The sequence below is a fragment of the Symphodus melops genome (genome assembly GCF_947650265.1).
Source record: "Symphodus melops genome assembly, chromosome: 13".
Lineage (NCBI taxonomy): Eukaryota > Metazoa > Chordata > Actinopteri > Labriformes > Labridae > Symphodus > Symphodus melops.
Window position 1 is genome coordinate 3,605,885 of NC_136703.1, and position 14,297 is coordinate 3,620,181.

General features: G+C 44.4%; 1 protein-coding gene across 9 annotated transcripts in view; it reads right to left on the reverse strand.

The window, feature by feature from the left end:
• The window catches only part of agrn (agrin), a 279,779-nt gene that overhangs the window by 19,657 nt on the left and 245,825 nt on the right, over positions 1-14,297 (reverse strand). For 5 of the 9 annotated variants that reach the window (XM_079360460.1, XM_079360454.1, XM_079360453.1 and 2 more), the window contains 8 exons: positions 13,801-13,993; positions 11,553-11,768; positions 10,751-10,980; positions 9,073-9,207; positions 5,305-5,395; positions 4,886-5,050; positions 4,393-4,504; positions 1,754-1,765 (listed from right to left, as the gene is read on the reverse strand). In XM_079360460.1, the coding sequence (XP_079216586.1) occupies positions 1,754-1,765; positions 4,393-4,504; positions 4,886-5,050; positions 5,305-5,395; positions 9,073-9,207; positions 10,751-10,980; positions 11,553-11,768; positions 13,801-13,993 (1,154 nt within the window). The remainder of the gene's footprint in view (positions 1-1,753; positions 1,766-4,392; positions 4,505-4,885; positions 5,051-5,304; positions 5,396-9,072; positions 9,208-10,750; positions 10,981-11,552; positions 11,769-13,800; positions 13,994-14,297) is intronic. The other 4 variants (XM_079360455.1, XM_079360458.1, XM_079360457.1 and 1 more) reach the window with 1 other exon arrangement.

Genomic DNA, 14,297 nt, shown 5'->3' on the forward strand with positions numbered 1-14,297 from the left:
TTAAACCTACTGTAACACTATTTATAGAGGTGCATACATTCACCATCGACTAGCATTAGCATGTATACTCATAGCATATGGCCTCCTTATGAGTTTTCTAAGAGTTTGTTTTTGGACCATATTCTCCACTGGTATGCTCTCTAATGACGTCTAATGTCGTCCCCAAAAAGCTTCAAAATGCTCGGATAGATAAGTTACTGTTGGTCATGAATATGCAGCTCTTATAACTGTTGATCAACGTGCATAAATTAATGATTACTGAGGGAAACACTAATAGCCTTGTAGTTGTAAAAAAAAAAAAAATAATAATAATTTGATCCTTAACTGTGGGAAAAATAGCAGCAATCATGCTGTAAAAACAGCCCGGTGCAGTCACTGTCTTAATTAACAGAACAACCTTGTCACAGAAAAACTTTTCACTCAGCTAACTGTCCATTCCTGCTGAAGAAAGGACAACACTTAGGAGCCCCGTGAGCTTTATTCCATTATTTCATTTAGTTTGGTATTTAGTCTGCTCTGTTTACTGTTTCTTTTTCTCTGTGTTTTCAGCTGCACTGCTACAGCTTTCAAATCATAAATCAATATTATTTCAGTCTGTCAATCAGAACTGAAACTGGCTTTGAACTCAGAGTGAACAAACATCGCCTTGGACTAGTTTGCATTTGACAGACATTTAATAATTTAAGATAAAGATACTTCATTTAAAACTGACTTCTCTGACTAACATTTCCATTTTTTTTAACCCACTGAAGCACGGATTTCACGAGTGATGCAATACAGATTAGAAATCAACATTTACAGAAAAACCTTGTTGACACTAATGAGACATGAAGAGCCAATATGCTACACAAATACTCGTGTGTAAACGCAGCTTGTAATTGGCGAATACTTGTAGGATATAACGGGTCATTAAGCCTGCAGATGCATGCAGCACCTGTTCCCCAGTACGTCTGAGTTTTTAAGTTGTTGGAGCTTCTACACGGCAACGATTGTTCAATCATGGTTCTTAAGAAGAGTAACTTTTCCACCACTCATTTACGAGAATGACATGCAATGAAATGATGTGTCATGCCTTGTTTTTTCATGTAAACAGATAATAATAATCTGCACCTGGTGCGCGAGTGATGCTCGCTGGGTGGTGTTCAGTGAGTGTTGTTTGTGTTGTTATGGGAGAGTGAGCGAGTGAGTGGGTGAAAGAGTGAGCGACTTTATGATTTCATGGAGAAGTGTTCCTGTTTCCAAAAAGAAGTGTGAGCAGATGACAAAAGAACAGCCCGGCTTGGCTTGGCACCTCACATCTCCTCCAGTATATTTCCTCCCCTGTCTTCGCTCTCACTTTTTTTTTTCCGACAGCCACGCAGCACTGGCGTGATATCCCCGCCTACGCCGAGTTAATGAAGACGTTTCTTTGTTGCTAAAAACAATGGCCGCCATAAAGATGACTCTGTCCTTTCCTTCTTCCCTCCCACCTCCCCGCCCCCTCCCACCCCCACGGCAGATGGACCGAGGTGAAAGCCAAACCGTGTTCTTTAAGAGCATCTCCACTCCGGTGCCGTTTGTGTGCGTGCATGAGCTTATGAGATGGCAAAGTTTTTTTCCACAGAACTGGCACCTTTAAAGCCGCCCGCAGCTCTGCAGAAGTACCTTCATTTTAACTGAGCTGTTGTTGCATGGAGAGGTGGGGGTGAGAGGACGTAGTGAGCGACTTAAAATGAAATATGGGCTGAGGTGTGGCTGGGACTTGTCTCATTACCTTTCGTGATTTCTTATTTCCAGACAGCACATCATAGAGAAGGAAAGAAAAATCGGGAGGAAGAGAGTTATTAGGTGAAGACGAGTAAGTGCCTGTGCACAGAGAGGCATGCAGAGCCAGGCAAGTGCTAAAAGCCCACAAAACATTCACACACACATACACACACACACACACACATAACCACAGGCGGCATCTGTAGGAGCATTAAACACAGCTGCAGGGAAGCACAGACGAGTGACATAAGAAAAGGGAGAGAGATGTGTACCTTGCATTATAGACACATACAAACTTAAAGATGTGCAAATGTGTGTTTACACTTAAAAAGGGGGGGAATGCAAATGAGACAGCAGGTCTGAGAGCTTCATGCATGAAGCAGATGGTGCCACTGACAAAGGGTACAAAGAAAAAAACTTCCCGCAGGAGAGACAGTGAATAGTGCCACTTAACCCAACATCATTCTGCACTGCTGCCATTCAGTAAAAGGGGAGTAGATTTGTATCCCTCCTGTCTGTACCTATGTGCAATTTGACTGAATGTACTGTACTTCATCATGCTGGCCGCTCGAGAACACTCCAAGCACACAATATGCGTCCATGCTCGGGCTCTCAAAAGTATCCACGTAAGAAAATGTTTTCAACAACACATTTTTAAAAGGACTCAACCTCCATCAATTCTTAAGTTTGATCGTACAGAGGGGTAATGGAGCTTTGTAAATCATGTTTTCAGACTAAAGCTGCTGTGAGGAGAAAAACATTGAGAGCCGCGTTGGTCGACAGGAAACGGAGACGGCGATGTCACCTTGTCGCCACTTTTTTTTAAGTCTCCAGATAAGGAGTGTTCCTGGCGAGGGGCTTAACACCCCAGCGAGATATTTAATGCCAAGAAACTTTCCAATCAAGTAAAATACAGACAGATGGCAGATTCTCTGTGGTTACAGAAAACAGCACACTCCTCTCGTGGGTCATCAAGGATGACTAAAAATGAACATTAACTTTGAGTCTGTACATCACTCTTTTAAAGTAAATTCACACTCACTACGCCTTCAAGTTGAATTAAAGAGAGGACTAGTTTTAAAGTGTGGCTACGTGTTCAGGGAACTTTTCTGTAGCAGCCACAGACTCTATGAAACATGCACGTATAGTCTCAGTGATGTCATCCATTGTCATCTGCTGTCTGTTGATTGGTCGAAAGAATCACCCCTTCCTGTGCAATCGCAGTGTAAAGGAAGACAACGACATTAAACACCGCATGCAGGTCCTGTGGACTCCAAGAGAGTCCCTTGAAGGCTGTTTTGTTTTTTTTAAATTGTCATCCTGTAGAGCTGCATCATGGATGATGTCGGAGGGGCAGAAGTGCTGATTGGGGAGGGGGGGGGGGGGGTCAGCTTGACATATCTTTCATTTTAAGTATTAAGTCTATGCAGTCTCGAAAAAAAAAAAAAAAACATATTGGCTAAAGTTATCTATTTGAGGCATTCAGCTTACCTTGGAATTAATTTTGTCATCGTATGGATTGAGTATCAAGTCTAAATATGTTATTAAAGTATCTTTTAAAGGTTTAAAATCCTTACACAGTGATAACACTCATACGTACACTTGTGTTTGGCCACTTCTAGACTAATACGATGCGAGTGAGCGCTCACTCCCTCCATGCTCTGAAAGCAGGAGTGGGAGAGAATTAGCTGAGAGCCATATTGGATGGGGTCTCTGCGTTGAGTTCCATAAGTAGTCTCTGCTCATCCCATGAGTCCCCCCCCCCCTCCCCCCAACCCCCATCTTCGCTTTCCCCTTGCTCTCTTCTTTAATACGATTTTCTGCCTCTGTTGCTGGAGTAAAACACAATTATCATACTGGCAGTGGGGGGAAGACAAAGCGGCACGGGAGAGAAAAAACTAGGGAGCGTGTCACGTCTCAGTGAAAGATGACCGAGTTGACAGCGTGCATGCTCGTAATCACACATTACACTCTTTAATATAATTGGATGACCTGCAGACTTATCAAACTATTAGATCGCCTTTCATTTGGAAGCACGTACCTGCTTTATTGGTTTAGACGCAGGGCTGAAGGGTTTCATTACACTCATCTCGCTGCGGCTGCTGCTATCTCCTTAATCTGCCTCACTTCCCCAGGCACCTCCTCAAAGGCTGCATTTATAAAATCCACTGTATACCAGTAGTGTAATTTGATTTTGCTTTGTGTTTGCAACACCAAAGTTTTATCTCCAGTGTGTCAGCAAGCCGAAAGGCTGAGGTACAGCAAAACAAAACAAAACAAGGACTTCCAAAATTAAGACAGCTTGTCAAACCGGCCCTCTTCATCTGGAGCTCCCCCTCTTACCTTGACGGCTGTCAGGAGATAGCAGCACATTTTCAGCAGACCGGGCAGGCAGAACCGCATGTTGTGGACAAAAAAAGTTTGCTGATACAACCTAGTGCCCAGCGGCCAAATGAAACACCTCTAAATGAGCCAAAAGGGTCCGCTAAAGCTCGAGATTGTGGCGATGACATGGATAACACAGATGATCAAACAAACACGGTTTATAACGCACAAGCAGGGCTAAGCATAGAACAGGCCCATCAGCTCTGCATGCTAAAAGCAAGATAACCTTTAGCAGGAGGCTGGCAGCTCGCTCTTTCTTACCGGTGCCTCTCCGCGGACCGGGTCCTTTTTGTTCACCATGATCTCTCCTTTGCGGTTGGAGCGCTCCAGGTTGACGGTGTTCCACACGTTGAGCTGGATTGGATCCTTACTCCTGAGATACGCAAACAAACAGAGGAAAGTTCAGAGTAGAAGATTAGCATTAGCATTAGTGTGTTTTCTTTCTAACCAGTCCTAATAATAAAAAAAAAAAACGTGTTGTATTGTTTTCTTTTTTGTCTTTTTGTTCTCAACTGTGATGACAAAGAAGACACATTAACAGCTACGTCACTGACTGACGGGAGGTCAACATTTTGTGTCTCAGAGGTCGGCATGAACTCTTCAAAAACAGAAAACAAAAAGGATCAACATAAAACTAATCCGCAGTTTCACCCAGAAGTCTTTGAATTTTTCGATTATCTCGGTAGAAACACGATGAATAAACTCGATTTTACTGACATATATATGACGATCACACCTCTGGGATGATCCTTACCTGATGGTAGCAGGTCCCTTCCCCAGGTCGTAGCGGAACTCCAGGATCCCCTCATTGAGGGAGAGAGAGATGAAGTCTCCTTTCCCGTCTGATTTCTGGCCGTTGTAGAAGATCAGACCGTTGGAGTCGTTGGCCATGAGGATCACCGTCATGCTCAGCTTTTGACTGCAAGAGAAGTCAGATTAGTGGTTGTTTGTGGCCGCTGCGCTGATATTCTTCGTATGAAAATGAGGCAGAGATATCCTACAAGCGAAGCCGAGATAAAGGGCTGTTTCTAGAACTCATTGTTATTCAGTTCAGGCTCACAGGCAGAAGCTCTGCCTTAAGGCCAAGAACAAGCCTATGAAAACTACATGATTTCGTGTGTTTAGTAATACATACATAAATCTCCAATGTTTGGGTTTCATGCAGAGACTTACCGCAGGTCATGCCCGTACAGATGGAGCCCCTTCAGCTCCAGGTAAGAGTCTCCGTCGAAAAGCGGCAAGTAAGCCCCTCTCCTCTCCGCCACTGTGGAAACAAAGACACTATATTCATCCTCAGGTCTAGTTTTTTGTTGCTGACAGAATTATAATTCAGGGATAGTCGGTGCATCTCTGAGCGACCTGTCAGCATAATGGAGAGACATGGATTTGTGTTTTTGTAGCCTTTGGGATTAAGACTTTTTCTTGACAGACAGTCAAAGAAAAAAAAAGGAAAAAAAATCAAACAACCATACGTCAGAGTGATTACACAGCCCGCCACAGTGCAACAAAGAACCTGTGGAGACGAGCAGAGTTAAACACTGCAGCAGGGACCCATGAAATAATGCAACCGCTGTATCTTTTTTTTTTTTCCTTTCTTACAAATTCCTGTCGAATGTGCGATGGGTGTGCGTCTGGCGGTCCCGTTTCAGGCTGTCTGGAGTCATTAGGACAGGCACCGTGCCATCTCTCTAACAAGTGGTTTGACATTAAAAATCATTCAAGTGTCACCCGGGGGGACGTGTTTATGGTGTTGTTTGCACAAACTACAATCATTCAGTGACATGTGCGATGCCAGAGACGCTCACGCACACACACACACACACACACACACACACACACACACACACACACACACACACACACACACACACACACACCTACGTAGCCGACAAGAAAGCTTTTATTGGTAATTGGCAGGGATTAGCAGAGTGGAGTCAGGATGGGGAGAGGCAGACGGAGATGAGAAAGCTAATTAGCAATTGTGAGGAACACTGCTAATAATGATGGCACGCACCATTGGGGAGGGCGAAAAAGAGTCCACACAAGAAGGAATCCCTGCTGCACTAAAGTGAACTCTGAAGGAGCTGCTGGAGGAGGGGTTGTTAAAGAGCGCTTTTCTCTTCCTCGCCTCATGTTCCGAATGAAAGCTTCATGATCAATATGTCACCAGAACACCAGACGAGCTGAGTGACCAGGATAAACCCCGCATGACGAGCGGAGCTTGACCACCAAGAACGTTGAACTTTGGAAAGTGGTCCTTTTGCTAAAACTCAGAAATAAAGAGCTCGAGGTCAGAACTGAAGAAGCTGCTGCATGTCTGCTGAAGAAGAGGCTCAGCTCTGAGCTACTTTGTTTATATTAACATTCATAATTAGTATTTGCAAAGAACGCCATCACAACACTATAAATTACATAAACGGTGGAAACAAATTTCAAAATAAAAGCATTGTCTCAGAAGAAGAAATGCAATTCAATCAGAGCTCCTGGTCCGACCCTCTCTCAATCAACATGGCTGCTTGCATTATTCAAAATATCAACACTGCTCTGAAAACACACACAGGGTGGGAGGCTCTAATGCTGATGTAATGTTGTTGTGCTGTAGCAGGGAGAATACATAAAGGTTGAGTGAAGGTCATGTTTTATTCATTTCACTGTTCTCAAATAATAAAAGGGTAAATAGATGTAAACATATTTCAGGATTAAACAACATATGATAACCCATGATTGTTTTTTTTTCATGTTGTTTGAGCTTCTAACCACAGGTCATTTTCTGTCACTGTGTGATGGACAATAAAGTTTTTTTTTATAAACTTGAAGACAACAGCTGCCGTTACCACAACGATACAGATGAAAGTTTCTCTTCAAATGATTACGGAAAAATGTAAAAATATCAAGGCTCATCTTGGAGACGAGCATTTAGGCTTGATATTTGAATAAAGTCAATTAAGAACAATGAAACTGTAACAATGTTTCCTAATGCAAGGTCATGAGTTACCTCATGTTAAATAATGTCCGGCTAAATGTTCTCATCCGTCTTCATTTAAAGTTCAGGTGGATGATTGTCAAGTGATGAAAAGTGAATAATTGACCCCATTCCTTACTACCATAACACTGCAAACAGCTGTAAGACGTTATAACAGCATTGAAACATGAAGTGTGATGTCAGAGGCGTGAAAATGGTGAATGAATCAGATCCACTGTCTCTCGATCCGTCTCTCACACGTGGAGCTCAGGGACTGAATAAACCTCCTCCTGCGTCGTGGACCGTCTGAGTTCCTGTGATGCTGCTCTCATTAGCACACTGTAATGATTTACACGATCACAGAGCGCATGGACGAGTATGCCATTCAATACCATCGAAACACCCTTGAGAAAAGCCCTTGATGGCAGCAGTGAGCTGCATTGACAAACCATGGTGGAAATGAACTGAAATAGAAACCGTACCTCAAATGAATGTGCACACTCGATAGGTTACACACACACACGCTCCAAAATACGACTAATTCAGCTTAAAGCTCCTGAAGAGTGAGCTACCTGTCTTTGTAACTGTTCTCAGCGCGGGCCTCAGAGGGCGCGTCCGACTGACTGCCGCCGTATCTGTGAGCTCCTGTCGGAGGCTGACACTCCAGCTGACTGACGCTCCCATTAATCACGGTGGGCAGGGAGGACTGATGCGATTAGTCATCTCATTGATTCCTGTGGAAAAAAATCGCCTTTTGGAAGGGGAGACGCTCTCACTCACACCACATTGATTTTGGTTCACCTCAATTTATTTCAGTCACCTGCTAACTGTGACTCAGGGCCAGGAAAGACGACCATCCCCTTCTGTTTTTTTTTTTGTCCCCTGAACACAAGAGAGTGTCTTTTCTAATGCATTCTCTTTCATTGCCGGTTTGAGAAGTCGACTTCATCATCTGCTAAGACAAGGAGGGAACGAACATTGGGAGACTTCACATTGTGACACCAACAAAAGTGCTTAAGATGAACTTCAAAAGCTGGTGAGTCGTTATCTGGTTGTTTCCCCAGCTGCGGCCCGGTTCTGCCACGAGGAACAAAAACAACGTTTGAACACAGCACCTGTGGGCGGACAGGCACAGAGGGAGGGGAGGAAGAGGAGGGAGGCTGCGGCTTCACTGCCGTTTACACGCTAACAAGCACAGCCGAGTCGATGATGTGAACGGCCCGACGGGGCCAATCATCTACCTCAGTTCAGAAACCCTCCCACCCTGAAGGCTCACCCCCCCCTCCCCCCTCCGATCTCCCTATTCGACCCAGCATGGATGGAAACGTCACAGAGTAGAAAGAACGAGGAGGAGTCCAGAATGGAAAACGATGCTTCTCAGAGCGAACGCTGCGGCCCCCTGAAGAACTCAGGTGAACAGCTGAGGTACGAATTCACGGTTACAGCACTTTGTTTGTTGAGGATCATTTGCACAGAGTAAGTAGTTATATGTTAAGAAATAGTGACAGGCGAATGCAAGAATTTTCTCACCCATCTGCTTTTAAAAGCCAGCAGATTGTATTTCATGTCACTTAAACTTCTCCCTTCTCAAAACAAACAAAAAACAAACCTAATGATGAACCCAAACAAACATTTCCAGTGATGGCTGAGTGAGAGAAGGTGAACGAAAAGTCACGAATCAACGCAGCACCTGGTTCAGGTTTTCTGCCCTCAAACTGTCAACGTCTGTTGACGTTTTCTTTTCCAATTAGTGGTTTTTGAACACTGCCACAGCTGCTAACATTGTTTTGTTGACTATTTACATTATGTTCCTTCTCGCACTTTGACGACTGCTCTGCCATCTTTACGCCTTCCTTTTTTTTTTTCCGCTGTATTTTCTTCTGGCTGTGTGTCTGCTCCACCTCAGACCTGAAGACGCCATCATTTACCAATCAGAAAGCTTGATTTCAACACAGCCTGGTAATAAATAATTAGATTACCTTTCTCGCAGTGCTTGCCTTCACGTCCCATGGGACACTCGCATTTGTAGCCTCCCTCGGGCAGCGCCTGACACTGGGAGGACGGGTGGCACCTGTTTGGCTCACACGGGTCGTGAACGTCGGCGCACGTCGGACCTAGAATCACACATTCCCATTAGCCACCTTTAGAAAACCAGCAACACTTTATAATTCACTTGAAATAAAGGGCGAGGGGAGGGGGAGACCAAAAAGAGGGGAGAGAGGCGGGTACATGGATTTCCTCTGTAATTGAGGTCATTTTCTAATAGGATTTGGAAATATTACACGTCCAGATTAAACAGTGAAGAGCCCCCGCACCATGCGGCGTGTTTCGGGGGCCAGCGCTGACTGTGGGAAAGGCTCGCCAGCGTCTGCTGGATGATGCTTTTGCCCTCAGCCTCAGCTCATCTGAATTCACCCGTCATTACTTTAGCAGTCAGATCCTGTGGTGAGCACAGCGCTTTAATGAACCCCAACCCCGCTGAGCTCACTGGGCTCCCCCCGTTTTCGCCTCACTGAAGCTTTTTGGAAGCTCCCTTTTATCCCTCTCCCTTGCTCCTTCCCTACCACAGCTCTATTTATCACATCTCTCCCCTCTCTCCCGCTCTTTAGCTCTAATACGCTCTCGCCGCCCTCGTTCATCAGACTGTCCTGACATGTCCTCTCTTTAACTAAAAAACTCCCCTCCCATCTATTCCGTCCTCTGTGAGCGGTCCCTCCCATGGAGACGGGCAATCTCGGCTACTTATTAAACTGACACGAAGACAAAATAAACTTGAGTATGAGTCTGCAGGCTACGCTCCAATTGTCATTATCAGCATTCATTAAACGACATGTTGCCAAAATGACTTTGATTGCAGTGATGCTTCCTCAGAGCGGACGGTTTTTTCTGCTTCGTCTCAATAACAACAAAGCATAAAAGTAGTTCTTGTATAAAAGGCAATAATAATGTAATGTGATGCTTTATTGATCCTCATTTTAAATTCAAGGGGAAGGGCTCTTAAAAGTTGGCTGAAAGGTGCTTCCCCTAACCACTGAGCTGCCCCGATGTGAGTATAAAAGCCTTTACTATTCAAGCATAAAAGTTATCTCTGACAATTAATTTGGTTCCAGAGTTTAACTTTCTGCAGCAGGCTGCGGTACGAGCAGCGAGGGGCACGCTCTGCTGGGCCCTGATGGCGTCTGCTCTTAACTATATCTCTCAGAGTTGCTTGTTAGTTGGTGTGAGCGCTGGAGGGAGAAGGATGTGGAAGAAGAGATAGGCCAAAGGCCGTTTACTGAACATTTGGTGGAAGTTTTCTTCACAGTGTTAACATTTAATCTCTCATTTCTGTGTCGGACACACAGATTTGATGCTGTTGGTGTTTACAAAATGACTTTTAGCGCTCCTGCTGGGGGCACCAGATACACTGTCAAATTAGGCTGTCAAGCTTACTCAGGATTTGGGAGGAAGTCATGACCGCGGTGAATCCCATAAGAGAAGGCGAAGCAGAGATATAAACATAACTTTAATGCCTGGGTCTCGGGAAAGTCAGCGAAATTCAAATCTGAATTTAAATATTTTCCCTCCCATTTCCCTGCACTGAACATCGGTGTGAACCTCTCTGTGCAGACATCCCACTTTGACAGTGAGACACTGCTGAGCTGCACAGCGTCTTACCCCAGAATCCTTTGTTGCACTTGCAGTGGAACATCTCCGCCTCTTTAACCTGGCACGCCGCACCGTTCTTGCAGGGATTCGGCTGGCAGGGGTCGTTACCGCATTCACCTACGCCGCTGCCGTACAGGCTGTCTCCGCCCCTCTCCTGCAGGTTGAGCACCCGGTTGTTGACGTCGAGCAGACGGATGCAGCCGACCAGACCATCGGACACTCCTGTTCTCTCGCTCACACTGAAAGAAAAAAAAAGGGAAGAATTTAGTGTTCGTCAGAGCCTGCGGCGAGATTCTTTTTGACCCTGATTTAAAAACAGACGATGCTGTTTACTGATTGTATCACATCACCATCAGGGATTACGAAGGAGAACTATTTCTTATGTGTCCAGTTGTTGATTGACTCCTTAGTGTAATCCAAGCTTATTCATATAGGCTCCCTTATTATAAAGCATAATATGTACATGTATAATACGCACTATAAAGCACAATATCAGCTGATATGATGACAGCTTTAAGGGGGGTCAGGCTAACTGTCTCCATGTTTACGTCACATGTTTGGAGAGACTCGCACATGTGACCGCAAAGTTTTACCTTCAGGCAATTTGAACTTTCTGATTAGTCTCTGTGCTGGAGGGAGACTACTTTATCTTTCAGGCCCAAATTATCTGATAATTTCTACCTAATCTGTCAGCGAAATGGACAATAGTAGCAAACAACATTCAACACTGGACTCCGAATGTGTTTTATTTATTTCATGACTCATCCTGAAAATGATCCTGACTGTGTGACAGCAGATTTTAAGGTCTTACTCGGATCTCATTTCCGCCGGCACTCCTCCAATCATCAGGTGGGTGTCCAGGTTGAGGCCATCTGTGCCACGTGGACTCTCGCCCTCGATGTGCTCTTCGTTGTCCACGCTCAGCATGGCGTTACGCCGGTTGCGAGTCACCACCAGTTGATGCCAGCGGCCCTGCGTGATCTCCACTTTGCTGACCAACGTGCCTGGGCCTGAACCTGTGTTGAACCTGAGAAGAAGAGAGGGAATCGGAGACTCTGTTTTTATACCTGCATCACACTTCTTTCAAGATTACAGGACTTGGGGAAGTTCTTTTCCACAGATATTTCTTTTCCCAGCAATTAATGAGTAAAAATCGGCTCACGTTGCTCAACAAGACAGAGATGGATGAAAGAAAGAAGGTACAGGAGTTCCCATCTGGGGTTCCAAACCATGTGCATGAAACAAGGCAGTAACTCTCTTAAAAAATGTCTTTCACGCCCTCTTTTTAATTAAACCTTCTAATGAGTTTTTGTTGTGAAAAAGGCCACATCGTCACAGAAAGGAGCTGTTGTGTATGCGCGCCCACACACATTGCTAGCATTAGCACAACCTGCGAGCAATTATCTGCCACAAATAATTAGTTCTTCTCCCCACGTCGTGGATTTGCGGAGCGGTGGGTGGTAATCTCACAGCTGTATTTCTGGAAGAGCGGCAGAGCCCCATCTGAAAACCAAAGTGACTAATGATCTCCTCCAGTTTGCTATTGATTTCTTTTTTGAATAGAGACATTTTAACCTGACTAGATCTCGAGGAAGCGAAGAGGTTTCGAGGGGTTACGATGAAACCCGACTGATCAGGATTGCCGATGGTGTGAAATAATAAAATACTGAGAATAAATAAAGACGACGTGCAGACTCTCTAAGTCCTGAAGTCCCGTCCCGCTGAAGATTCTTCTGAATGAGTTTATTGATACAATCCCACTGTGGGAGAAGAGAGGGATACTCAGTGTTTCTTAAAGTTTGAAATAGTCCAGTTTAAACCCATCCGATGAATATTTTGTTTCAAGTAAGCCATCCAAATCAGGAGGTACGAGCCTTAATAAAACGGGTCAGCTTCGAACCCTCGCTCCTTTCATGACAAGTTTTTGCGTGGACAGCTGAAGAGAGACGTGAAATGTTTGGAGGAGAGAGTGTCTTTCAGCAAAGGGCCGAGGACAGATTTGAATCCCCGACCGCAGCTACAAGGACTTTGCCTTCTGCACATGGAGCGTGCAACATAACCACTAGGCCATCCTGTGGCCCAGAAATCTATATGTTTAAAAGTTCACTATTTACCCACTGTAAATCCCCTTTCAAATAAGTCCCTTAAATAAGAACTAACAATCAGCACTCATGATTTATCAGAACAAAAAACCCCAGAATGTCTCAGTGTGAGTGAATGAATATGACTTATTGAAGCCCCACTGAGGGGACATTTAGATACAGTATATTACAGTAGACTAACAACATTATCAAATATTATGTAAATAAAGGAACCCTTAATCTGAGAGTTTAGGGATTTTAAAGACGAATGGGTTTAAAACAAATGACCAAAAATGATCGAATGGGGATAAAAGTACTTCAATTTAAAACCCCATAAGGCCTTAAATCGTCCTTCTCGCCGAATTACAACACTGCCTATGATTGCCTGATGTAACTATTACTGTTCTAACTGAGGACTTACATTGATGTAATAAACCCAAAATGAGTTTACATGTGTGTACATTACCTCTTTATTTTTCCTGTTTCCTGATTGCACAGTGTGAAAGTATTGAATATTCATGACGAGCCTTTTTCAGGCACATCAATACCAACATAATTGTGCATACAGTATATGTTACCAAAAACTGCACCTCACGTTTAAATCCGGACATGGACACATTTCTGTCCATATGTTCACGGGCCATCTGCAGACGTGATGATGTGAGCAGCTTATTTACATGTTTGAACATATTTCTGAGAGCACGTCTTCATGGTCGTAAGTCTGTCAACCAGCTTCTGTGTCTTCATTTGTTTTTCTGGCCATAATGTTTGCAACATGTTTTCCATGCAGTAATCATTTGCCTCATTATCTTCGGCGCTCTCTATTTGTTTTATTCTTATCTACATCGTCTCGCGGCTTGCTGCTGCTGCGGTGACCACGTTTCCCCAGGGGGGATCGTTTGAGTCTCATCAAATGTAATCAAGCAAAAGCAGCAGAATCAACAGCAGAACAGGCCGTTAAAATGTAACCGCACTCACTTGAGCTCTACTTTGCCGTCGACCAGGGCGAGAGAGATGAAGTCCTTCTTTCCTTCCTGGCCGTTGTAGAGCAGAATGCCGGTCATCTCCGAGGCTCGGAACTCCATGGCGATGCGGACCGTGTGATAGGCGCTCATGGTTTGGAACGCCAGGTACGAGTGACCTCCAAACGAAGGGATGAAGTAATGTATCACTGTGGAGGAAAAAAGAAAACAAGCCCTGCCATTACCACATGACCTGCTTTATGCTAGCAGAACAGTCGTTTAATGTGGATAATGAGGTGTGAGCGGAGGTGCTGTGTCACCGGAGAAAACGAGACTTTCTGTCGGTTTATTTCAGGAGTGACGTTCTCCTGATGAAGTTGTCAACACTGAGAGGAGCCAGAAGAAAAACACTCTCATGTCACACACATTCATGCACTCTTGCTCATGACACACGCACACATTCGGAGAACCTTTGTTTTTCCACCACTCAACAATTATGATTATTATCATCTA